Source organism: Selaginella moellendorffii, unplaced genomic scaffold (assembly GCF_000143415.4).
Source record: "Selaginella moellendorffii unplaced genomic scaffold, v1.0 SELMOscaffold_41, whole genome shotgun sequence".
NCBI lineage: Eukaryota > Viridiplantae > Streptophyta > Lycopodiopsida > Selaginellales > Selaginellaceae > Selaginella > Selaginella moellendorffii.
This window is the reverse complement of record NW_003314302.1, coordinates 1554931-1578565: the sequence shown is the minus strand read 5'-3', so window position 1 is coordinate 1578565 and position 23635 is coordinate 1554931. Positions and strand designations below refer to the sequence as shown.

Genomic DNA, 23635 nt, shown 5'->3' with positions numbered 1-23635 from the left:
GGCAGCTTCCCGGTCCTGATACTTGTAGCAAGCTTGGAAATTGTCCTCGAATGCCTGAGTTCATTGGGAATAAATCATCTTCGGCTTTGCAGATTTTAACGCGGACAAAATTCCTCGAGTGATTGATAAGGTTGGGTTAAAGAATATCTTAAAATAAACTTGAATCTTCTCGAATATTCTAAATATATTCTTTACTTATATGACTCAAATAATTTCTTGAAAGAAAAAAAAAAATGCGAGAGAGCAAAAGTAAAAAATTTATAGGCACTTACCGTCTGGAGCATGCACCTCTCCTTCCGGATAACAACGTCGCTCCTCGCTATAAAAGAAAGCCACCTCCCAAACAACCAGGAGCAAAGAGTTCCAGGAAAGCATTTCCTCCTCCTCTAGATCATGGAGTCGTCTTCTGGATTCGATTGGTGGATCCTCACTCTGCCTTTCTTCCCCCGGCATTTAGCCACCGATCATGCATGCCGATTCGTCGCTGCTGCTGTGGCCGTGCTCGTTCTAGCTGCTGTCTCGGCGATCCTGGCTGCTTGGCTTGTTCCCGGTGGCAATGCATGGGGGAGAACGCTGAGGAAGAAGCAGACCATCCCGGGGCCGCGAGGATGGCCAGTGCTTGGAGTCTTGACGGAGATGGAAGGCCAAGCCCACCGAAAGCTGGCCAAGCTCGCCGACAGGTACCACGCCAAAGGGCTCATGGCCTTCGGCCTGGGGAACACGAGGGTGATCATCACCAGCAAGCCGGAAGTGGCACGAGAGCTGCTCAACAGTTCCGAGTTCGCGGACAGGCCTCTCAAGCAGTCGGCGCAGCAGCTCCTGTTTGGACGAGCAATCGGCTTCGCTCCCTATGGAGATTACTGGCGTAACTTGCGGAGGATTGCATCCAACTATCTGTTTTCTCCACGCCAGATTGCTGCTCACGAACCATCTCGTCAGGCAGAGACAAGCAGGATGATCGAAGCAATGAGTACCTTTGCAGCTGACAACCACGGTCTTGTCCGAGTCCGGGACTTTCTCCAGCGAGCTTCGCTTAACAACATCATGCAGACGGTGTTCGGCAGGAGCTTCGAGGATGGCTCTGAGGACGCTGCTCGGCTTTCTGGGATGGTGAGGGAAGGATTCGAGCTGCTCGGTGCATTCAACTGGGCCGATCACTTGCCAGCTCTCAAAGCAGTCGATCCCCAGAACATCCTCCAGCGCTGTGCCGTTCTGGTTCCCCAAGTGACGAGGTTTGTCCAGAGGATCATCGACGAGCATCGCCAGTCGGACGATAAGAAAGTTGGCGAAGCCGACTTTGTGGATGTGCTGCTCTCCTTGGATGGTGAGGACAAGCTTGAAGACGCGGACATGATCGCAGTTCTCTGGGTAACAAGCTTCAAAGCTTCAAAGTCTGCCTCTGTTTTCTTTTATGACTTACGTGGTGTTTTGCAGGAGATGATTTTCCGAGGCACTGACACGGTTGCACTCCTCACCGAATGGATTCTTGCAGAGCTCGTCCTCCATCCTGAAATCCAGAGCAAGTTGCGGCATGAGATCACGAGCATCGTTGGAAAATCCAAAGTTGCCGAGTCTGACCTCCAGAAGATGGTGTTCCTCCAGGCCGTTGTAAAGGAGACTCTTCGGATGCATCCTCCGGGTCCCTTGCTCTCTTGGGCTCGGTTGGCGATTCACGACGTAAGCTTGAGTGGCCACCACGTCCCTGCAGGTACCACGGCCATGGTAAACATGTGGTCCATCACTCACGATCCTTCCATCTGGTCCGAGCCTGAGAAATTCAACCCGGAGAGATTTTTGGAGCAGGACGTTGATGTGAAAGGAACCGACTTACGTCTCGCCCCATTCGGAGCTGGTCGCCGAGTGTGTCCCGGACGAGCTCTCGGCCTCGCTACTGTTCTTCTCTGGACGGCTCGGTTGGTTCACAAGTTTGAGTTCCAGGTCGACCCAGCCCATCCCGTTGATCTCACCGAAGTTCTCAAGCTTTCGAGTGAGATGGTAAAGCCTCTGGTGGTAACAGTGTTATAGTCTGTGCCTGTAGTCAAGGGCTGTGCCTGTACCTCACAAACAAATCGAAGCTGGTCAGCTCATAGATAATAAGTCGTTTACCTTATGCCTATACGTGCACCAGTATCTCGAATGTTATGGTGGCGTTCCATTGCCTCTCGAACATTTGTCTCAATCGCGGGTCTCGATCGTGAGTACATGGAAAAGATAAAAAAGACCACATGATATGCTGCTTCGGAGATAGACGAGAAGTTCCGAGCTGTTGAGCCAGAGGTCATCCAGCACGTCGTGTGTGATGTAATGGCACACGCACCATAAAGGAAACACAGCCTGATTTGTTCCGAGCGGCGTAAGGGTGGGGACTTTTCCATCACTGCTTCCCGAGGATTTATGACTTCACAAGCTTTGTCTCGGCTCTTTCCACTTCAACAACGTTTCTCAAGCTCAAAATCTTCGCTTGCTCCTCCCACATTCCTGTGCTGCCGTAGATGGCCCCCATAAGCACGTAAGCGGCGCCATTACTTCCATCCAGCTCTACCAGTCTCTCGAAGGCCAGCCTTCCAAGTTCCACATTCTTCCACTTGCGGCAAGCAGCTAGAACCGTCCTCCATGTCAAGGCATCTGGTTTAAAAGGCATGGACTTCACCAACGCCAAGGCTTCCTCGAGCTCGTTGCCCCTCCCAAGGATATCAACCATGCAGTGGTAGTGATCCAAGCCAGGCCTCACGTTGTATCCCGGGAGCATCGAATGGAAGCACCGTCGGCCTTTGTCGAGAAGACCAACGTGACTGCACGCTGACAGGAGAGCCAGGAAGGTGATACCGTCGGCCTGGACACCTTCGTCTTCCATCCGGTGAAACAACTCGAACGCTTGCGTGGTGTCACCTCGTCGGCTGTATGCTACTATCAAAGAGTTCCAAGTCGTCAAGTCTGCTCCAGAAGTGAGCGAGTCGAAGAGCTGGCGAGCTGCGAGAACGCAGCCACATTTGCCGTAGAAGTCCACAAGACACGATGGCACAATCGCATCCTTCTCCATCCCAAATCTGTAAACATCTCCCTGTATCCTTTTCCCAGCACCGAGTGCCGCTACACTACCACTGGCGACGAGAGCTGCGAGAAAAGCACGGCCATCCGGTGGAACACCTGTAGCCCTCATGAGTGAGAAACTTTCCAATGCCTGTTCCCCTTCACCGTTTTCAGCATACCCGATCGTCAATGCCGTCCAGGAGACAACGTTGTGACACGGCATCTTCTCAAAGACACTTCGAGCTTTCACCATGCTCCCACACTTTGAAAAAAGATCGATCAAAGTGTTGGCGAGAAAAACGTCGGAACTTCTGCTTCTCACGGCCAAAGAATGGATTCCGGCCCCCAGCTCGCAGCACCTGACCTTCACAACTTCGCCGTTGATCTTCTCCTCGACTGCCAAAGCTATGCAGGCCATTCCTCCAGCCATGAAAGTTCTTGCATTTGGTTCACAGCCTCGACCTTCCATACACCCCAGCAGATCCAAAGTCAAGCCAGCCTCTCCATTTTCTGTGTATCCCAGCATCAAAGCAGTCCACGAAACCACTGTGTGATCCGACATCCTGTCGAAGACACGTCGCGCATCAGCCATGCTCCCACTCTTCGCGTACATATCGATCAAGGCATTGGAAACGAACTGGTTGGCAAAGTCACAGCCTTGTCTTCTCGCTTGAGCGTGCAAATCCATCCCTTTCTCTAGCCATCTAGTTCTCCCCTTGGCACCATCTTCTCTGGAGGCTAGCTCGCTGCAAGCCGTGATCGCGGCCACGAAAGTCCTGGAATTTGGAACACCACAGCACTGTAAGCTCGAGAAAATCTCCAGAGCTACTTCACTCTCACCATTCTCCACGTATCCCGCGATGAGAGCGTTCCACACAGCTACATCCTTGTGAAGCATCCCATCGAAGATCTGGCGAGCCTCGCGCATTGAGCTGCTGCATTTACCATACATGACGATCAGCGCGGTAGAAACGAACTTGTTTGAATCTATTCCAGCCTCCCTTGCGGCAAGATGGAGCTGCTTACCTCGCTCGAGATCGCCAGAGCTGCCGCAGGCCTTCAAACCGGCAATGCAGTCCTTGATTGTGATCGATCCCTCGAAATCTAGGCGCTGGAACACGAAGAATCTCAAAATCTTTGAAGAACAAGCAAAGAAAATCACTCACATTTCCCTGCGCTGCCGTGCCGTGGATGGCCTCGCACAAGAATCGCCGTGTCTGCGATGGAAGAACAATCCAGGATCTTGAAAACATCCCCAGAATCTCCTGGAAATCGAGGCGCCGTGTGATCTCGACGGATTCCAAGGCGCTGGAGCTCTTCCTCCATAAACCCTAAATTTTGAGCTAGGGCGGGAGCAATGGTAGAGCTAGGGCATGGAAGCAATGCCGCTAGAGGGATGGATCGATCACCAATGAGGGCAAACCGATGCTATCGCAGCTCCAGCAAGCAAGAACAGGTGCGTTGTCCATCGATCGATCGACTCACAGCTCTCGCATTGTGTTCTAGGCTATCATCTCCTCTCTCACATCTCCATCCATCGCGCTCTCGGTAGCTCCGGCAGCCTAGATTCATGGCTCAAGCGGCGATTAAAATGGATAGACGAAGATCCACAGCAGCGGCAAGACGATACCAGGATCTACGCCGATCTCCTCGACGTTGTCGCGGATTCCAGGTCTCTAGATCTCGGCAAGGAGGTCCACGCACGGATTTGCAAGAGCGCCATGGACAGGGGGCCGTTCATGGGCGACTTGCTAGTGAGGATGTATGTGGATTGCGGCAGCTTGATCGATGCCAAGGCGTGCTTCGATCGAATGCCCGTCCAGGACGCGCTCACCTGGGCGAGATTGATTCGCGCTCACGGACAGATCGGTGATAGCGAGCAAGCGCTCCATCTCTTCCGATCGATGCAGCTGGAAGGGGTGGCTCCGGTTAACAGGAACTTTGTGGCTGTTCTTGGCGCTTGCTCGGCTGATCCAGAGCTTCTCGAGGAAGGAAGAAGGATTCACGGGGTCTTGCGAGGAACGGCGATGGAGAGCGATCACTACGTGAGCACTACGTTGCTCCACATGTATGGGAAGTGTAGCAGCGTGGAGGATGCCAGGAAAGTTTTCGATGGGATTCGCCACAAGAGGGTGGTAGAGTGGAATGCGATGATCACTGCCTACGCGCAGCAAGATCATCACGAGCAGGCAATCCAGGTGTTCTACGCGATGCTGCTGGAAGGGGTCAAGGCCGAGAGAATCACCTTCATTGGAGTGCTTGATGCTTGCTCCAAGCTCAAGGATCTCGAGGTGGCAAAGCTCGTCAAGCTTTGCGTCGAGGAGAGAGAACATGATCATCTACACGACTCTAGTTTCGCCACTGCTCTCGTCAACTTTTATGGAAGCTGTGGAGATCTAGAGCAAGCTTTCCGAGCTTTCTCGAGGCACCGGCTAGAGCTGATACTGGCGACTGCGATGATCACGCAGTATACCCAGCGCGAGCGCTGGGACGAGGCTCTCGAGCTCTTCAAGGTGATGCTGCTCGAGGGCGTGAAGCTGGACAGGATCGCGTGTATGGCGGTGCTCAACGCTTGCTCCGGGCCGAGAGGATTGGAAGAGGGGAGGATGATTCACGGCTTCATGCGAGAGATCCGGTTTGACAGGCACGTCAACGCAGGAAACGCTCTCATCAACATGTATGGAAAGTGTGGAAGCCTGGAAGAAGCTGTGGAGGTTTTCCGCTCCATGCAGCATAGGGACGTGATCTCGTGGAACACCATCATCGCAGCTCACGGCCAGCACTCGCAGCATCCGGAGGCTCTCCACCTCCTCCATCTGATGCAGCTCGACGGCGTAAAGGCGGACAAGATCAGTTTCGTCAATGCTCTCCCGTTGTGTGCTGCCTCGGAGGCTCTAGCAAAAGGGAGGATGATCCACTCGTGGATCGTCGAGAGCGGTATCAAAGCCGACGTGATGCTGGACAACGCCATCCTCGACATGTACGGGAGCTGCAAGAGCACCGACGACGCGTCCCGGGTGTTCCGAGCCATGAAAGCTCGAGACCAGGTGTCCTGGAACGCGATGATCACAGCTTACGCCGCTCAGCCTAGGCTCTCCTCCGAGGCACTGTTGCTTTTCCAGCAAATGCAGCTCCACGGGTTCATGCCGGATGTAATCTCCTTCGTCGCTGCTCTCTCGGCTTGCGCAGCACAGGCCTCACTCGCCGAAGGAAAGCTACTCCACGATCGCATACGAGAAACCGGGCTGGAGAGCAACATGACAGTGGCGAACGCGGTTCTAAACATGTACGCAAAGTCGGGGAGTCTGGTACTCGCAAGAAAGATGTTCGGGAAAATGCCACTGCCGGACGTGATCTCCTGGAACGGGATGATATCGGCCTTCGCTCAGCACGGCCACGCGGACCAAGTTCTTCGATTCTTTCGGCGGATGAACCACGAAGGCAAGCTTCCCAACGACGTGACTTTCGTCAGCGTCGTCTCGGCTTGCAGCCACGGTGGCCTCGTCAAAGACGGCGTCCAGCTCTTCGTGTCGCTCCTCCACGACTTCCCGACGATCTCCCCGCGAGCCGAGCACTACTACTGCATGGTGGACCTCATAGCCAGAGCCGGGAAGCTCGATGCTGCCGAGAAGTTTATAGCCGCGGCGCCTCTCAAGCCCGACCGGGTGATCCACTCCACGATGCTGGGAGCCTCCAAAGTTCACAAGGACGTGGAGCGAGCGAGAAAGTCTGCCGAGCACTTGATGGAGCTCACGCCGGATCGCTCCGCGGCGTACGTGGTGCTGTCGAATCTCTACGACGAAGTCGGGAAGAAGGACGAGGGGGCCAAGATCCGGAGGCTCATGTACGAGAAGAACATCAGGAAGGAGCCGGCTTTCAGCTCCATCGCGGTGAAGCGAAGAGTCCACGAGTTCTTCACGGGGGACACGACGAATGCTCGAACTCCGGAGATCTTGGAGGAGCTGGAGAGGCTGAGCTTGGAGATGGCCAAGGCGGGATACACTCCAGACACCACTCTCATGCTTCACGACGTGGGGGACGAGCAAAAGAAGCGCTTGCTCTCGTATCACAGCGAGAAGCTGGCGATTGCGTTTGGGTTGATCAGCACGGCCCCGGGAACTTCGCTGAGGATCATCAAGAACTTGCGCGTGTGTGGGGACTGTCACACTGCCACCAAGTTTATCTCCAAGATCACGGGAAGAGAGATTGTGGTGAGAGACAGCCATCGCTTCCATCACTTTGACAATGGGACGTGCTCTTGTGGAGACTATTGGTAATTCGGTTAAATTTTATTTAATTTATTTTTAAAATAAGGAACAAAGCAAAAAGGTGGTTATTAACACAAAGGGTAGTTTAGTTTTCTATAAATCCATGAAGGTAAGGGATCAGAAGGAAAGACAATGGGTTCTCACTCGAGTTCTTCGATTGATCATCCATCCCCAATTTCCTTAAAGCCGACTTGGTGTAACAAGAGGAAGCGTTCTCCACGTCCCCGTTCTTCGAAGAGTTTAACTTGGTCGACCAAGAGGAAGCGTTCTCCACACAAGAGGATCGCCCTGTATCCTCCAGCGTTGATGGATCTGGAAGGATCCCAGATGGATCACGCAAGTTTCTTTGAACTTGGAGAACCCAGAAAGGTGGACAACGAACTCGTGATGAATCAAGAACTACTTGAAGAGTTCAGATTGGACAAGGTCGACTTGGAGGAACTTCTCAAAGATCTATGAAAATTCACACACTTACTTAAGTTATAGTAATAAAAATATATATATCTTTGTTCCAAGACATCCCATCTCTCATTTTTGCAAGAAATTTGAACAAATAAACATTTTAATGATTTAATTTGATTAAAACATCCCTGGATATCCTTTAGGGTCACAGTCAGTTGAAAGTAACTGTCGTCCGGGCAAAATGATTGGCAAATTCCTGCCACTGCTGCTGCTGCTTTCGATCGATTGCTTTAGTGCGTCAGCTGTGAGTTCACAGAAGGATCAAGTGGTTCATCACGGCCACCATGATCTACAGCACCATCGAAAGCACTCGAAACATCCCAAGCATCCACACTCGATCATCGACAACACGAGCCAGGATTTCCAAGAGCTCTGGAAAGCCTATCAAATTTTCCTGAACCGGCTCTCGAGATCACTCGCAAAAGATGACAACGATGGACTTCCCTGGTGGTATAACATCATCCCGCACTTTCCATGGCCCTCCTTTCCATTTCCGTGGCCTCCAATGCTACCGCCACCGCCACCGCCACCGCCTCCTTTGTGCCCGCCACCACCGCCGCCAGTAAACTTCACCTCCAGCGATGTCGATCGAATCAACCTTGCTCTCAACATTCACTATCTCCAAGCCGAGTTCTTCCTCCATGCAGCGTTTGGACACGGGCTTGACAAAGTTAATGCAAAGCTTGCCAAGAAGGGGCCACCGCCTGTTGGAGGCCGCAAAGCTCGACTCTCTACACGAATGGAGCATGTTGCCAAAGAACTTGGGCTCCAATCTACAGGTCATATCAGGTAATTAACATTTCTTTCTCTCAAGTCTTTTTTTCTAAAGCTGTTTCCCACACAGGGCAATCCATGATAAGCTGGACAAACAATCAATTTGCCGGCCCTTGCTAAACATCAGTGTTGGAGTGTGGGATTCCCTCATCAGCAAGGCTCTCATTCACAATCACACCGAAGTTGATGGTGGTGGTTCTTTGCACTTTGATCCGTACGAAAACGACGCAAACTTTCTCATTGCTGCATATGTGATACCGTACATTGGTCTCAACACGCTCATAGATTCTAGCAATCGAGTCACTGGCATTCAAGCACGAAAGGTAACAAAGAATTACTAGTTTTAATGAAGATTTTCAAGAGATTCTTTGTTTCTTCAAAACAGTTGGTTTCCGGATTGATGGGAGTCCAAGCCGGCCAGGACGCAGTGATCCGGACATTGCTCTTCGAGATCATGGAAAACAAGCTGCGTCCGTACAACGTCACAGTCGCAAAGTTGACAAGCCTCGTCTCGGATCTCCGGCACAAGCTTGATCACACAAGAAAGGCCGACGAGGGCTTGAGTGTGCATCAAAACCGTGGAGCCGAGAAGCAAGTAAACGGGAATTTGATCTCCGCGAATGACTACTCCATGGCCATCTCGAGATCGCCCCAGCAAGTTCTCCAAGTTTTGTACGGAACAGGGGACGCTTCGGTACCGGGATTTTTCTTCCCCAAGGGGGCTAACGGGAAGATCGCTGGCATCTTTCTCAAACCCAGGCGGCCCAAACTTTAGTATGAAGGACCTTTTGCCTTTCCAGAAGTTCTTGCAAATGAGATTCCAAACTTAGGATCAGCCGAGGAAACCTTCTTGTAAAAACGAACGGTGTCTCCTTCCTTGAGCGAGTGCTCCCTCACGTAATGAATCCAGTGTGTTGTGATCAGGCTCCCAGTTTTCCCTTTCTTGCACCGGAGCTCCCAAACTCCGCCCTCTTCGTCCACAAATTCCACGAGAACCTTTTCATTCGGGAGCATCGACTCGTACTTGACCGGGATGAGCAATCTGTGCAGGCTATTCACGTCGCTGGCGGTCAGCTTCTTGCCAAATAATAAAGCCCAACGAGATGGATCGCAGGTGACGAGAGGATCCTCGCGTTTCCGGGGTCTCCACTTGTGACACTTCGATTTCTTGGTGTCTCCCGCCGCCTGAATCGCGCCATCTTCACCAGAGGAGGAGGAATCTTTCAACTCATCAGTCCTTGAACCGACATCTCGATCGCCCATCTTAAGTATCTTTACCTTTTGTCCCAGTCCTTGACTTTCGTCCATGACCACCACCTTTCTTCGTTTCTTCTCTTGTAGCTGCCCAGCTTCCTGGTTAATCACTCGTCTTTTGCCGTTGGAATCGGGCTCGCTGGTGCTCATATCCGCCGTGAACCAAAGTAGAGCCCTCCAGAGCATGGATTTCCGTGGAGACCGCTTCCTTCTCAGGATAAATGTCTTCGGGAAACTTGGCTGCAAGGCTGCAGCGTCTGCAAGAACCAACAGTCCAGAAAAATCTTTGCTTGCCATCTCACAACTAGTGAAAAAAACCCTTTGCTTTAATCCAAACCTATATTGCCTTTAAAATAGAAGTTAAGCAAAAGGGGGTTAAAAATCTTGGCGACGCCAACGTGGCAAAAGGTTTTGATTTGAAATCCCTAACAATCTCCCGGGTTTTTTTGCCGCTCTTCAAATTTGGTTCCCGGTTCGTCGATCGATCGATCGATCGGAGGAAAGATTGTTTGCCAGTGAACTACTAGAGATCGCGATGAGGAGTGCAATGGGCCTTTTGGGCCAATTGATGAGATGCCGGTCCTCCCCAGCGACCAGCGCAAATGCTGTGATGATCTTGGCATCATCGGCGCCACCGCCGTTCCAATTGAGCAGCTTCAATCCTCTCAGCACTGCCGCCGCTGCCGCCACCGCCGCCTCTAGCCCGGGAGTGGCATCGATTTGTAGAGATTTCAGGAAGCTCTTGCTCAATCGCCCATATGTAAACGAGTCTCTCTCCTTTCTCTTCGATAAGTTTCTCTAATGGGCGATGTCCAATCGATTTAACTGTCTTGGATTTCGATGGTGGTGATGCACAAACAGGGGAAGAAGAGGGCTGATCCCGAGGATGAGAAGATGCTGAGCGAGGGTGGCGGGAGCAAAAACAACTACGGGAAAGAATGCAGCCGCGTCAAAAGCACGAAACCAAAGTCTACGATAGAGAAAGTTCTCCCAGGCAAGAGAAATACCCAACACGACATGAAGAATCAAGTGAAGAGCACCGCCAAGAAGGTGAAGAAAGTCGTGGAAAAGGTGGCGGACACTGCCAAAGAAGGGCTCGAAACCGCAAAGAAGAAGGCCGGAGACGCTGCGAAGAAAGTGAAGAAAGGTGGCGGCGATGGAGGTGGAAAGAAAGGTGGCGGCGGTGGCGGAAAGAAGAAAGGTGGTGGCGGCGATGGCGGCGGGAAGAAGAAGGGTGGCGGCGGTGGTGAGAAGAAAGGTGGCGGTGGTGGCGGCGGCGGCGGTGGGAAGAAGAAAGTTGGCGGTGGTGGTGGCGGCGGCGGCGGCGGCGGGAAGAAAAAGGGCGGCGGAGGAGGAAAGAAGAAGAAGTGAAGAAGAGAGTTTTGGCTAAGTTTTTCGTGCGAATGAATATATTTTGTGCCTTCTTTTAGGGTTCTTCGAGGGTTTTAGCCCAGTTCGTGGCACATTTAGGTTTCTTTGGAATGAATGAGGCGCATTGCGCGACAATGCGCCATCGCTAAAACAGCTTTGAGCATTCCTGGCGCCTCCAGGATCGAAGAGGTAGCTACATTTTGATTTCTGTCAAGATTTTTGCAATGGATTCTTCGTTCTTGTTCTTCCAGCCGAGCGCGTTTCCTAGGCCGGGATATTCTACATCAGAGGTATGTTGAGACACGATTTTTAAGGACAAGGCGAAACGAGAAAGAAATCCTTGCAGCACTCGAGCGAATTTCTGGATGAGAGCTTGGCTTCCACGAGGACAAAGACGAAGGTAAGATAAGCTTGTAGGCTCTGAATTCTCACCTCTCTCTTGTGAATCACAGAGCTCAACTAAATCCACAGCAAGAAAAGAGCTCGACTCGAGAGAGGTGAGTCGAGTTTCACCACTTTTTCCTATATCATTTTCAAAGAAAAACTGTGCTTCGTGTTCCAGCATTCGAATGGACTTTCAGCAAGGACGGGCTCACAAAAACACGAGAGAAAATGCGCGTTCATGGCCGGATTGAAGTCATGCTCCGCCTCCAAGGACGTCGAGAAAGGACGAAAAATCCACCGCGATGCCATCGACGCCGGCCACGAATCCGACTTGTTTGTTGCCACAGCACTGGTGGACATGTACGCGAACTGTGGCAGCATGGTAGAAGCTCGCAAAGTTTTCGACAATATGCTCCACCGCGACGTGGTTTCATGGAACGCTCTCATCCTCGGCTACGTCGAGAATGGAAACAGCGAAGAGGCTCTGCGGCTGTTCGACGCCATGCAAGCTTCCAAGCGATGCTCACCGAGCTCCAGGACTTTCGTTGCGGTGCTCATGGCCTACACACACCAGGCGACCAGAAACCAGGCTCGCCAGCTCGAGTTTCTAGAGAGCGGCATGGCTCTTTACTCCCGCGCTGGCTCTCACGCAAACAACTTCGTCGCCGCGGCTCTGGTGGCTCTCTGTGCAAAGTGTGGGGGCATGCAACAAGCCCGGAAAGTTTTCGACACCGTAGCTCGCCCCGACGTGAGCTTGTGGAACGTTTACATTCTCGGCTATGTGGAGAACGGGGAGAACGACGAAGCTCTGAGGCTTTTCTATAGGATGCAGCTGGAACCGAACGCTAGAACTGTCATGGCGGCTCTCCTGGCTTGCGGGAACTTAGCAGCACAGGAAGAAGGAATCAGGATCGACGGGATGAACTTAAAGGTGGAAGCGTTGCGGCAGGGTGTGGCTGTTCACTCGGTAGCTCGGCGGCACGGCTGTGACTCGCACAACTTCGTTGGAAACTGCTTGATCGACATGTACTCGAGGTGTGGCAGCGTGGTGGAAGCTCGCAGAGTTTTCGACAGCATGTCGAGCAAGACAGTCATCACTTGGACGGCGATGATGGTCGGATACGAGCTAAACTCCGAGGCGGAGCTGGCTTTGGAGCTCTTTTCACAGATGAGAAGCGGTCCGGAAGCTTGTGAGCCGGACGAGCGAGCAGTGGTGGCAGCTCTCACGGCTTGCGCGAGCTTGGCTGGAAAAGAAACCGGGCAGCTCATCGATGGAAAACAGCTTGTCAAGGTGGAGAGCTTGGAAAAGGGGATGGCTATTCACTCTCGGTCGCGAAGCATGGATATCTTCATTGCCACCTCTCTCATCGACATGTACGCAAAGTGTGGGAGCCTAGAGGACGCTCGCAGAGTCTTTGACGCCATGGCTCACCACGACGTGGCGTCATGGAACGTTCTTATCACCGGCCATGCGGAAGGTGGTGAAAGCGAGAGAGCTCTCGAGTTTTACGATCGGATGCAAGCTCAAGGCATATGTGCTCCAAACGCGACGACTTTAGTAGCGGCTCTCACTGCCTGCATCGACATCGCCGCGAAAGAAGAAGGGAACACCGACGAGTCAGGGAAAGGCGTGAGATCCAGCTGCTTGGAGAGAGGAACAGCTTTGCATCGCCAGGGAAAGCAACTGGATTGCGAGTCGGACATGTCCGTAGCAAACGCTCTACTGGAGATGTACGCGAGGTGTGGTAGGCTGGAGGAGCTGTGGGTGGTTTTTCACTCCATGCCATGCCGGAACGTCTCGGCCTGGACGGCTCTTATACTGGGACACGTAGAAAACGGCGAGGCCAAGGCAGCACTGGAACTCTTCGAGCGAATGCAGGTGGAAGATCAGTGCTCTCCAAAAGTTTGGACGTTTTCCTGCGCTTTCAGGGCCTGCCTGATGCTGCTCGACTTGCGAGCCGGGAAAGTTCTCCACGCTGCTGCATGCCGGAGGGGGCTCGAGGATTCTCTGACGCTAGAGACGCTGCTCATGGATTTCTACGGGAAGTGTGGCAAGGCCCCTCAAGCTCAGCACGTCTTCGACTCGCGACTCACAAGGGACTCGCTAAGCTGGAACTCGCTGATATCGTGCTACAGCCTTCAAGGCGACTCCGAGCGTGTTTTCGAGCTCTTCTATCAGATGCTATTGGATCACGAGAGCGTCGCAGTGACGGCCGCCACCTTCGTCTCGGTTCTCACCACCTGCAGCCATGCCGGACTCGTCGACGATGGCAAGAAGTTTTTCCACTCGATGCGGTCCAGGCACGGGATGGAACCGGGGCTCGAGCACTACAACTGCATGGTCGACATGCTCGGCCGGGCAAACAGGTTTGACGAAGCAGTCGAGATGGTGAAGACAATGCCGCATGAAGCAACGGCACTGACTTGGAGGACTCTTTTATCAGCGTGTCAGACTTGGAAGAATGTCGAGGTGGGAAAGCTTGCGTTTGAGGCTCTGGTGAAGCTGGACGAGAGCGATTCGGCTGGATATGTTTTGATGTCAAACATCTACTCAGCAGCTGAGTGAGTAAGTTTTCTGTTTTCGATCTTCTTTCTACTCAGTGGAGTGGCTTCTTTTTTCTTTATCTTTTGCAGCGAAGATTCTACTTTTGGGAAGGAGGAAAAAGTGATCAGCGAGGCAAAGCTCTTGATTTTCCAAAGTTTGGTGCCGCTGCAGTTTTATCCGAGCCATCCATTCCTTTTTCGTGAACAATTCTTTGACTTTGGGGTGGCGAAATTCGGTAAGCTTTCGTATTCGTCTTGATTTGTTTTGTCTTTGACAGTCGCTCTGTGCGAAAGTTGTTGATAGAACTCAATGGAGTGTGAACTGGAGGTTTTGAAAGAAAAGGTGTCACGAGGTGGGGATCGATCCAATTTAACCGCAACAACCTCTCGTGATCGCTTTGATTCCAGCAGAAGACTCGCTCGGCTTGGCACCACGATCAGCCTCCTCGAGCTGGACAAAAATGTTATGTTTGCGTTCGAGCATCCGTTTTACACAGCTCTTTCGTTCCAAAAGGTACGTCTCTCTCTCTCTTTCGTACAAAAAAGTTTCTTGTTAGTTTTCTCACCATTCCCTTCTCTCGCCACCTAACAGGGAAATCCAACTAACTCGATCAGTCAGTCCATCTCACGCTAAAAACTTCCATTGATTTCGATCACCAAACTCTTGTAAGTGGCAGGCAGCAGTGTTCCATCGCATGGTCTTAAAATCCTTCACTGTCTTCTCGTTTTGCAGAAAAAATTTCCTTCTCATCGTCGACAAATTCTAATTCCTTTCTGATTCTACAGGCAGGGAATCTCGACAGTACCCAAAAGAAGGTTGCGAGAAAACAAGCTTCGAGAACTTCCCCAGGTTTGCTTCCCTTCCCTTTCGTAAAAGTCGGCAAGAACAGAGTGATTTTTGACAATCAGCAACAACCAGGGATTTTTCTTTTCTCTCCCTCTCTCGCTCTCTCTCTCCTCTTTTTTCCCTCCTTTATACCAACAGCTTGAATGCTCGACCTATGTGGCTTTAGTATTTATTGCCATACTCCCAAGTACCATTTCTAGTGTGTGAAACACCCAGAACTCAACTGGGTGCATTTTTTCCCTTCCTTTTTTTCCCTTCTCCGTTCCCTTTTCTCTTTTCAGATACAACACAAGCATCTTCTGCCTCTTCTCTCGTTCTCTAGTTTTTTGAAAATGGCGGCTGATTTCTCGTTGTGCCGACAGTTAAGGCAGCAAATTTTACTAAGATTTCTCCCCCTGATCGTCGCAGTTGTCTTGCAACAACGGGAGCCAGTAGCACTAGCAGTTGCTCCACCAGCGCAGAGGATCGAAAGGAGCGATGGTCTGTGCAGGCAGCTGGTTCATCCATACAGCTACGACTGCCAGGAGTACATGGTAAAGTTTGATGTTTGCAGAGGGAAGTCTGGAAACTAAGCTTTGGGTCTGTGAATCAGGTGACAACGGAGGACAGTTTTCTTCTTGGTGTCCAGAGGATCAAGAGTCCAAAGTCTCCTGCAAGCCGAGGCCCTGTCTTCTTGTATCATGGAGTTCTTATCGTAAGTTTCATTTTCCTCCGTTTTTGGGCACTATGGTTACTCTTCTTTTCTCTTTTTCATTTTGTTGTTTTGTTCTTGTAGGGTGGTGATATCTGGGTGCTCAATCCTCCCTCTGAATCTTTGCCATATATCCTCGCAGATGCCGGTTATGATGTGTGGCTTGGAAACACGCGCACTACAAGCTTCAGTTACGGCCATGTTTCTTACAGGAGAAGCGATCAAGTGAGTGTTCTCTCTCGAAAGTTTTATGTGACGAAACAATCTTTTCTTGCAGGGCTTCTGGGACTGGAGTATGGATGAATTGTCACGGTATGACCTCTCTGCGATGATCAAGCATACGTATGCCGTCACTGGCAGGCAGATCAAGTTCATTGGGTATTCCGAGGTATCCAGCACTCTTTTCTCTTTTCTTTTAGTTTCGGCTTTCTTCTCCACAACCAGGGAACACAAGCAGCATTTGCAGCATTCTCTCAAGGCCAATTGGTAGAATACATCGAGAAGGCAGTAATGCTCGCTCCCATCGCTTATCTTCACCATTTTACTTCACCTATCGGACTTGCCGGGATAGCCATACAACTTGATAAGGTAGAATCGACCCGTTTTCTTAACTTTGCACTGAATGGTTTTTCATTAAGGTTCTCGACTTTTGCAGATTTATGACGCTCTTCATATCTATCAGTTCAGCCTCACCTATCGCTCGTAAGCTTTCGGAAGTTCGTGTGTCACTCATAGTTTTTCTGCTCCAAAACAGACGGACTGGAAAGCAGCTCCTGGATTACCTCTGCCCAAACAACATCAACTTCTGCCAGAAGAACTGGATCACACTTCTCACTGGTATGTAATCTTCCTTTCCGTGAATTTCACTCGGATCTTCCAAAACAGGGAACAATTGCTGCTTGAACAACAGCCGATGGGAATTCTACGACAACTACGAGCTCCAAGACACCTCCGCCAAGAACATGAAGCACTTCGCACAGCGTAAGCTCAGAAAAGTGTTCCCTTCCAATTTTCCGGGAAACAAATGCTTGTATCGTACAGAGTACCGTACGCAGACCTTCTGCAAGTTTGACTATGGCGCGACCGAGAACTTCCGGCGGTACCGGTCAAAGTCGCCGCCCTCGTACGACTTGACCGGCATCCCGAGTCAACTCCCCTTGCTCCTCATCAACGGCGGGCGTGACGCGCTCTCGGATCCAACGGACGTGGATCGCCTGATCGCGGAGCTCCCCTCGCGCCCACAGCACGTCTTTATTCCCGACTATGCCCATTTTGATTTCGTGCTTGGCCTCAATGCCAAGGACAAGGTGTACGGTCGGGTACTCTCCTTTTTCGCTGGGTGACACGTGGCACCCTGTGAAGGCTTTTCGTTCTCCCGCGGCTGCTCCAGGAAGTGTGAGACTTTCTTTGTTTGGAGATCCTTCGAGGGGATCTACTGGGAGTTGCCAGTTTCTCTGGCGATCTGGAGTGAGATAATCGGCTCCGTCTTGCTGCAATGGAGGAACCGATTCAAACATGTTTCTGGCCACTGAAATGTAGCTCCTGTTACTTTTTGCTTTCTGTAGTCTTTTTAAATTGATCTCAGCCTTTTAGCCAATTCAGCTGGCATAATAATGTGGGTACCAAGATGGCAGGCATATGGTGGCAATGTATAAATATTTAACCAACTTAATTCAGGGATGACAATGCACTCTGCATTGCTGTTGCTTGCTGCTGCTCCAAGGGCTGGTGCGGCAACCAAGAGTCATCCCTCCAGATCCTGGCTCTTTGACTCTCAGAAGCTTGTTATACAAAATATGGTAGAGCTGTAGGATTAGAAGGTAGATTGTTTTAAATCTTCTTCCAGCATGATTTCAGTAAAACACCAAGACAGATATTATAGTTATTTCTAGATTTATGTGTTGTTCTTTTCTTTTATTCTTTTTCAGTTTAATTCAGTTTTTAGTTTTTCAGAAAATCTACTTTTTTATTTTCACCACATGATTTTAAGGGATAAAAGTTTTTCCTATGCTTATGTCATGCACAAAGTATACAAAATCTTGTGATTACATTGTGGAGAAAACCTAATGTTGATGCATCAAAGTAAGTGCGAAAACATAAAAGTTATTATCCACCTGAATATTCTCTCATGAGAACAACAAGTATAAGATAAATGTTTTAAAATTATATATTCCTAGATACAATAAAATGAAAGGGAAAATCTTTTCAATAAAGATTTAAATTTATAGAATTATAAATCTGTATAATACAATATTTAAAAAAAAAACAAAAGTCCCTAATGTTACATCAATGCTCCATTCATAATAATGTCCTGAAATATATTACTGTCAACTTACTATATTGATTAACATTCATTGTTTGGCAAGTAAAAATCTAATTTTACAAATCATTTTTTACACAAAAAATATAAACTGCTTGGTAATAAATTTATGAGCTTACAACATTTAACAAAGATAAATATAATTTACATCAATGTATGATAAAAATAAAATATATTATTAAATCATTATTATTTAAAAGTAAAAAATAGAACATAATCTTGCACTAATATTACTATATGATTAATGCTTAAAGTTTTTGGCAAATATGTAGAATACACGTGTGAAAATTAAGTAGTGATAATCTTTACTTGATTAAGTAAAAAACCATGATAAAAAAAAGCTTTTCCTAAAACTATTTTCTCAATTTTAATTGTTCAATGTAAATCAAGTTCTCCTCCACATGTAGATCTCCTTTTCCAATCATGTTTCCTCAATATTAATTAATTTAAAGTATTTTGTACACATTGTTTTTAAATATACAAAATTGGTAATAATTTTTTTGGTGTGGACTATTATTAATATATATACTAAGTATTGAATTAAGTTTTTAAACATATCTATATTTATAGGAGTAAAATTGCTATATTTGAAAATTAAATTAATGAATTCATGTACATATATATTAAAATTAGTTAAAGAATTATTTATAATACCATCAAATTATAATTTTTATTTTGTTACTTTTATCTATGTTAAAACATTAGAAAATGAACATTCATTGTTATTAATTATAGAAGTGTACAGATCTAAATATAAATCATTTTCTACAATTATTTTAAGATAAGATTTTGCTTTGTTTTTTCAATGATGTTTTGAATCTTTTAATATAAATAATAAATCACATTTATAAGTTTCTTTTAAAAAACTATTATGCTAACTAAAATTAAATATTTATTTGCTCACTAGTTTAGTTGAGCAATATCTATATTATTTTTATTTATTTATTTAGAACTTTAATATAAATAAATTTTTTATGTATAACCTTTTGATTTCTCTATAATAGTTTTGTCATTTTCCATAGTTTTGAGCATGGATGTTATAATTAATTTATTTGACATCTTTTTAGTTTTGTAAAAATTTCTTGTTTTTTTAATGCAATCATTAGGAAACCCATGCAATGAGAAATATTTTCATCAATAGTGATGAGGAAATTGATGGGTATAAAAATAATTTTTCACTTGATTTTAAAGTGAAATAAAAATTGACCATCTACAATCAAATTATGAATATATGGCTTCATTACATCTATTAACCCTAAATAATGAATAAATATAAACATGAATAAAAATAAATTTTTATATCTACATTATGTTTGTTTAGGGGCTTGGAATTGAAAATATTCAAATAATTTACAACTTGCATAGATAAAAAATAAAAAAATTAGTAAAAATTGCAAAAATTCTTTTTCCTTATCGTTATGCATATTTCTAGAATATTATAATACCGATAATTCTTCACTTTACAATGTCCTATAAAATAACAATAATAATAATAATAGAAAAATTGTGATATTTTGGCATTCTAAAAGCTTTTCCTAAACCATTACCTTTAAATATAGACTTGTGTAAAATTAGGGTACTAATTGTTGACCTTCATCCATTCCATCAAAGAGGGCCTTGGCTTAGTCAACATGCCACTCTTCTTTCGAGGCATCCTTGTTCTCTTGTGAATATTTTGCTTTCTAGCAAGATACACAGACCTACTATATGCTTTTTAAAACCATCACCTCATAAGTTATTCACGAAAAAGGTGCAGTTTGGGAGTATGAAGGGGAAGAGTGGTTGGGGCTTGATCACAACGCAATGCATTTATTATGTGAGGGAGAGCTTGCTCATTGTCTACTTTTACTCATGAATCCCTTGGCACCAAAGTTTGGAATCACTTTCGTTCAAATTAAATGTAAGAAATGGAAAATGATAAAAGGTTTATGATGCTAGCAAAGTTAACACAGCGCCACGAACTCCATGGAAGTCTTCTAGTCAAGTTTTGGGAGCTTCGACTCCTCCTGGACAGAGATGATCCACGTGTGTAGTGTATCTACGTCGCCCTTGGTCAATCTCTTGCCAAAGAGTCGAAACCAGTGAGCTTTGTTACTTCTGGGGTCTCCACTTTGTGTTTGAAGAAGATGTGGAACTTATTTGATAGCAAGAATCCTTGCCCAAAAGATCCGAATCGTCAACACTTTCATCGCCAACCCATCCTCTTTTAAACCCTTAACTTATATAATCCTTTAACTAACTACCTTTAGCCTTTTGCTTTCCCATTTATAGTTACTTACTAAAAATAACTAACCCTCGCATTTCTAGGGCTCTAGCGATATATTTCGGAATCGCGAGGTGAGCGCTGTGATTTCCTGGCATTCTCCTGATTGGTAGCTCTGCCCATGACGACCGACGGCATTGTTCTGGATCGCCTGGCGAGGGCTGTATTTCGTAGGATTTCTCGCGTTTCTTGGATCCTTTCATGTGAATCTTGCCGGAGCCTGAGCTTCTTGATCGTTCGTGTTTTGCAAGTTCTGTGGAGGATAGGACGAGATCCCGGCATTGTTCTATCACACTGCTGACGTTATTTATATTTAATCCACAGATGATTCAAGGAGTAACCAGGAACTCGGGGCTGGCAAGCAAATTTTCCCTCTCCTCCTCACCAAGCTGGATGACAACGGTCATGGTTCCATCTCTCGACCACGGGAGAAAGACGACGGTATCGGCCAATCGCACTCCAGGGCTGGTGACAAGCACAGGCGTCCCGCATCCAAATTCCAGCTCGTACAGAGAAAATCGAGTCCAGCTGGTAAGCACGATTGGTTCCGACCACAGTGATGGAATCATGTCGACGTTGTGCTGCTGCTGGATCCAATCCAAGAACCCGCCGATGTAAACGCCTGATACGTTCTGGATGGCGTCGTGGACAATCTTTGCGGCAAAAGACAGTGGTTTTGCCACCAGCTCGTCAACTTGAGCGATGGCTTGCGCGGAGAAAGTCGCGTTTCCAAAGTACTCCTTGGGAAGACCCGGAAGTCGAGTCCTTCCATCCACAGGTATGACAAGCTTGGCTTCCTTCCACGCTTTTTTACGAAGCTTGGTGCTGTATTTCCAGATGTGAGCTGCCAAGACTTCGAAGCGGGTGTAGTTTCCATCGCATTGGTTCTTCAAAACTTGGATCTGGCTGCTGGTGAAGCGAAACATGCAAGGCTTGATCTTGGCAGAGGTCTTGAAAAGAGAAGTATAATCCTGGCCATACTCTAGAGCCGGCGAGATCTTGCTGGAATTGAAGAAGGAACGATCGAAACAGGGAGGGTGAACGGGATCATGGCCTCCTGAAGCAAAGTGAGACCACGTTTTCATGAACAGGTCCATGGCAGCTCCATCTCCAACATTGTGATGCATCGCTACGCCCAAGCTCCAGCCTCCGCATTTAAATCTTGTCAACTGGACGAGCAGTAGAGGAACTTCCGTGACATCTTCGGCTGGAAACTCGCCACAGGGACACAGGACGTTGCAGCGTGACTCCTCAAAGCTCTCCAGCTTTTCATCCATAGATGCCTCGAAGAAGTCAACTCCACGATCGTTGCATTCCAGCTCGAGGCCTTTGTCGCCGGGGAGGAGTCGATAGCGGCCTGCCAAAGGATAACACACGGACAGTGCTCCGGACAGGGATTTCTTGAGACTTTCCGAGGACAGTGGCTGATCCTGAGGTGGTGCAAACAGCAAGACAAACGTTATGTAGTTGCGAGCTGAGATTTGATCGAGGACACACAGAGCTATCGGCTCCCGTGCTGGAGAAGGAAGCTTTGGCTTGATGATATCGTGCTGCCTGGACTCGAACTTCATGGCTACTTGACATCGTCTGTGGAGGTCTCCGCTTATAATTTATACAAGGTTTGCCATGTCTTTAGCACTTTGGGATCGCTACTGTTTGAGATTCTGACCGTCTGCTGGCAGGAATCTCGAGAAGTCAAAGATGTTCTTCCAAGGACACCAGATCTTATCACTTTTATCTGAAGCAATGTAGTGCATATCCGGTGGTTCTCAATCAACGTTGTGGAGTGGAAAAAGTACGAAAAAGCTACTCGAGCTGTAAGATATTCCCGTGTCCTTGAGTTCATACCAAAATGATTCCAGGAAAGTCCTTTCTTGTATCGTGGCGGGCCATTGTTTCCGTAGCTTTTGTGGAGTCCTTCACTTCGTGCAACATCAAAAGACGAGAGAAATCGATAAACAAAGGCAGATAGTCATCCATGGGCGGCGATCGAAGAAAACAAACCAAAAGCTTGCATTTGTTTAGTCCGTTAGTCTTTCTCTTGATGGCAACGAACTAATAAAGAACAAAATCACTTTTTTACTTGCGCAGCTGCATCGAATCGAGTGGAAAACTGATAGATGAGAAAAAAATCTATCGCGACGAGAAAGACTGGGAGCATCCATGGCCGTGAGCTCCAGGAATAATCCGCGGACGAGAGTATCAGTGGTGTAGGGGGCATGAAACTTGGAGGTGGTGACAAAGAGCTCGCTGCCAAAGAAACTGGAAAGTCATTGATGGTGCCGAGCATCAAGGAAAAGGAAACAGGCAATAAACAGGGACTTCGAAGAAGAACAGTTCATCGATCCAGAGAACGAGCAAAAGACCAGGAACTAACGAAGGAACTTTGGATCCATTCCAGGACTGGAAGGAAGAAGAGCGAGAGGAAGTTTACCTCGGATGTTGCAAGTGGAAGAGGGATCAAAGACTGCGAGGCTGCAGAGCTTGGGAAGATCGAGCATGGCGAGTGTCACATTGTCTCTCGCGACGCCCGAGGCCATGGGCTTGAGATCGCAGGCGCAGCTCGCATTGGATCGGACGACGTGCTCAAGACCCGTGCAGCAATCGTCCGATGGAGCCGCCTGGCGGGCCTGGACGTAAGGTACGCACGGCGAGAGCAGCGGTTGGAGCGATTGGCAGTCCTCCACCGCTGGGCCGGAGGGAGCGATCGCGTCTGCACGAATGCTGCCCAGCGCCAGAGGAGGAAGAAGAAGAACAAGAGCATGAAGAAGATTCATGGCTTTGCTTTTCCCCTTTCGGAAATTAGGGCTCTTTCCTTTAGGCCTTTGAAGTTTGAATGTTGACCAGACCGTTTCTTGGACCGAATACAAAATAATCTCTCTCTAGAAATTTTTACTCGGGACCTTTATAGGTCACCAGTATTTGTGCATTTAAATAAGAGCATTTTTGTGTTAGGAATAAGTTTTAGTTTACATTGTTATTTATGGAATTTGTGTTGTTAGTATTATTTTCCTACTTACTAATTAATTTTACAAAATTTTTGCAGTGCAACTATGAAATTACAATTTAAACTAAATGTGGAAATATTTTAAATAGATATGGCACTGATGGAGATGTATCTGTAACTATTGCCTTTGCTCCAACATTTAATCAAATAGCAGAGACAACAGTTTATTTTTACAATTTAAACAATGATGGCAATGATTTTGAAGCATGTTCTCTTAATCAATATACAAGGAGTGGGACATGAATTAATTTTTTCTCAATGAGACATGGACTTTCTTCTAGTGGATTTCAATGAATAAGTGCTCCTTGGACTGTGGATTATGTTCAAGTATCAAGGAATGGAATTACTTGCACCTTTCCGATATATAAAGAATTAAATCCAAACAAACCTGGTTTATCCACACCTCAATATGATTCAATT

The 23635-nt window shown here is 47.8% G+C and overlaps 7 protein-coding genes across 13 annotated transcripts; 4 read left to right on the top strand and 3 right to left on the bottom strand.

Annotated features, from left to right (window-relative positions):
- The first annotated feature begins 182 nt into the window (after positions 1–182).
- LOC9635158 (cytochrome P450 78A4) lies at positions 183–2096 on the top strand. Its single transcript, XM_024684522.1, has one exon. It carries the CDS (start codon positions 394–396, stop codon positions 2023–2025), a length of 1632 nt encoding a protein of 543 aa, XP_024540290.1. The 5' UTR covers positions 183–393; the 3' UTR covers positions 2026–2096.
- A 34-nt stretch (positions 2097–2130) lies between these two features.
- LOC112349679 (pentatricopeptide repeat-containing protein At2g13600-like) lies at positions 2131–4345 on the bottom strand. 2 transcript variants are annotated; one of them, XM_024684523.1, is made up of 4 exons: positions 4197–4345; positions 4057–4141; positions 3871–3965; positions 2131–3806 (listed from the first exon to the last, which is right to left on the bottom strand). In XM_024684523.1, exon 4 carries the CDS (start codon positions 3716–3718, stop codon positions 2393–2395), a length of 1326 nt encoding a protein of 441 aa, XP_024540291.1. In that variant the 5' UTR covers positions 3719–3806; positions 3871–3965; positions 4057–4141; positions 4197–4345; the 3' UTR covers positions 2131–2392. The 2 variants fall into 2 exon arrangements, with proteins under 2 accessions (XP_024540291.1, XP_024540292.1); XM_024684524.1 differs by having other exon boundaries at positions 3871–3962.
- On the bottom strand, positions 3735–4356 carry LOC112349667 (pentatricopeptide repeat-containing protein At5g04780, mitochondrial-like). Its single transcript, XM_024684480.1, has 3 exons — positions 4234–4356; positions 3860–4141; positions 3735–3806 (listed from the first exon to the last, which is right to left on the bottom strand). Exons 1-3 carry the CDS (start codon positions 4354–4356, stop codon positions 3735–3737), a joined length of 477 nt encoding a protein of 158 aa, XP_024540248.1.
- Positions 4357–4388: 32 nt separating this feature from the next.
- LOC9635157 (pentatricopeptide repeat-containing protein At3g24000, mitochondrial) lies at positions 4389–7347 on the top strand. Its single transcript, XM_002979585.2, has 2 exons — positions 4389–4486; positions 4537–7347. The coding sequence occupies exons 1-2, from the start codon at positions 4456–4458 to the stop codon at positions 7305–7307; spliced, it is 2802 nt and encodes a 933-aa protein (XP_002979631.2). The 5' UTR covers positions 4389–4455; the 3' UTR covers positions 7308–7347.
- A 3906-nt stretch (positions 7348–11253) lies between these two features.
- On the top strand, positions 11254–14919 carry LOC112349693 (pentatricopeptide repeat-containing protein At3g09040, mitochondrial-like). 6 transcript variants are annotated; one of them, XR_002993475.1, is made up of 10 exons: positions 11254–11348; positions 11411–11449; positions 11506–11559; positions 11612–11656; positions 11722–14105; positions 14178–14323; positions 14392–14440; positions 14499–14601; positions 14680–14753; positions 14874–14919. XR_002993475.1 is itself a non-coding variant. In XM_024684578.1 (7 exons), exons 1-7 carry the CDS (start codon positions 11274–11276, stop codon positions 14420–14422), a joined length of 2784 nt encoding a protein of 927 aa, XP_024540346.1. In that variant the 5' UTR covers positions 11254–11273; the 3' UTR covers positions 14423–14499. The 6 variants fall into 6 exon arrangements, 3 of the variants coding, with proteins under 3 accessions (XP_024540346.1, XP_024540347.1, XP_024540348.1); XR_002993473.1 differs by having other exon boundaries at positions 14382–14440; XR_002993474.1 differs by having other exon boundaries at positions 14382–14440; positions 14496–14601.
- Positions 14821–17222, top strand: LOC9634524 (triacylglycerol lipase 1). Its single transcript, XM_024684581.1, has 10 exons — positions 14821–14937; positions 15343–15467; positions 15527–15628; positions 15710–15850; positions 15903–16013; positions 16070–16213; positions 16281–16327; positions 16380–16462; positions 16511–16606; positions 16667–17222. The coding sequence occupies exons 2-10, from the start codon at positions 15465–15467 to the stop codon at positions 16966–16968; spliced, it is 1029 nt and encodes a 342-aa protein (XP_024540349.1). The 5' UTR covers positions 14821–14937; positions 15343–15464; the 3' UTR covers positions 16969–17222.
- Positions 17223–20322: 3100 nt separating this feature from the next.
- LOC9635154 (shikimate O-hydroxycinnamoyltransferase) lies at positions 20323–21804 on the bottom strand. Its single transcript, XM_002979468.2, has one exon. It carries the CDS (start codon positions 21777–21779, stop codon positions 20538–20540), a length of 1242 nt encoding a protein of 413 aa, XP_002979514.1. The 5' UTR covers positions 21780–21804; the 3' UTR covers positions 20323–20537.
- Positions 21805–23635: the final 1831 nt, after the last annotated feature.

Coding starts and splice junctions, on each gene's coding strand:
- LOC112349679 (XM_024684523.1), bottom strand. CDS start 3,718: ATGGATTTGCACGCTCAAGCGAGAAGACAAGGCTGTGACTTTGCCAAC.
- LOC9634524 (XM_024684581.1), top strand. Junction 15,851..15,902: donor CTTACAGGAGAAGCGATCAA/GTGAGTGTTCTC, acceptor CTTTTCTTGCAG/GGCTTCTGGGACTGGAGTAT. Junction 16,214..16,280: donor TAGCCATACAACTTGATAAG/GTAGAATCGACC, acceptor CGACTTTTGCAG/ATTTATGACGCTCTTCATAT.
- LOC112349667 (XM_024684480.1), bottom strand. CDS start 4,356: ATGGAGGAAGAGCTCCAGCGCCTTGGAATCCGTCGAGATCACACGGCG. Junction 4,142..4,233: donor TCGCAGACACGGCGATTCTT/GTGCGAGGCCAT, acceptor TTCGTGTTCCAG/CGCCTAGATTTCGAGGGATC. Junction 3,807..3,859: donor TGGAGAATGGTGAGAGTGAA/GTAGCTCTGGAG, acceptor TCCAAATTCCAG/GACTTTCGTGGCCGCGATCA.
- LOC9635157 (XM_002979585.2), top strand. CDS start 4,456: ATGCTATCGCAGCTCCAGCAAGCAAGAACAG. Junction 4,487..4,536: donor GCTCCAGCAAGCAAGAACAG/GTGCGTTGTCCA, acceptor ATTGTGTTCTAG/GCTATCATCTCCTCTCTCAC.
- LOC9635154 (XM_002979468.2), bottom strand. CDS start 21,779: ATGAAGTTCGAGTCCAGGCAGCACGATATCATCAAGCCAAAGCTTCCT.
- LOC9635158 (XM_024684522.1), top strand. CDS start 394: ATGGAGTCGTCTTCTGGATTCGATTGGTGGATCCTCACTCTGCCTTTC.
- LOC112349693 (XM_024684578.1), top strand. CDS start 11,274: ATGAGGCGCATTGCGCGACAATGCGCCATCGCTAAAACAGCTTTGAGC. Junction 11,450..11,505: donor CGGGATATTCTACATCAGAG/GTATGTTGAGAC, acceptor AAATCCTTGCAG/CACTCGAGCGAATTTCTGGA. Junction 11,657..11,721: donor AAGAGCTCGACTCGAGAGAG/GTGAGTCGAGTT, acceptor TTCGTGTTCCAG/CATTCGAATGGACTTTCAGC.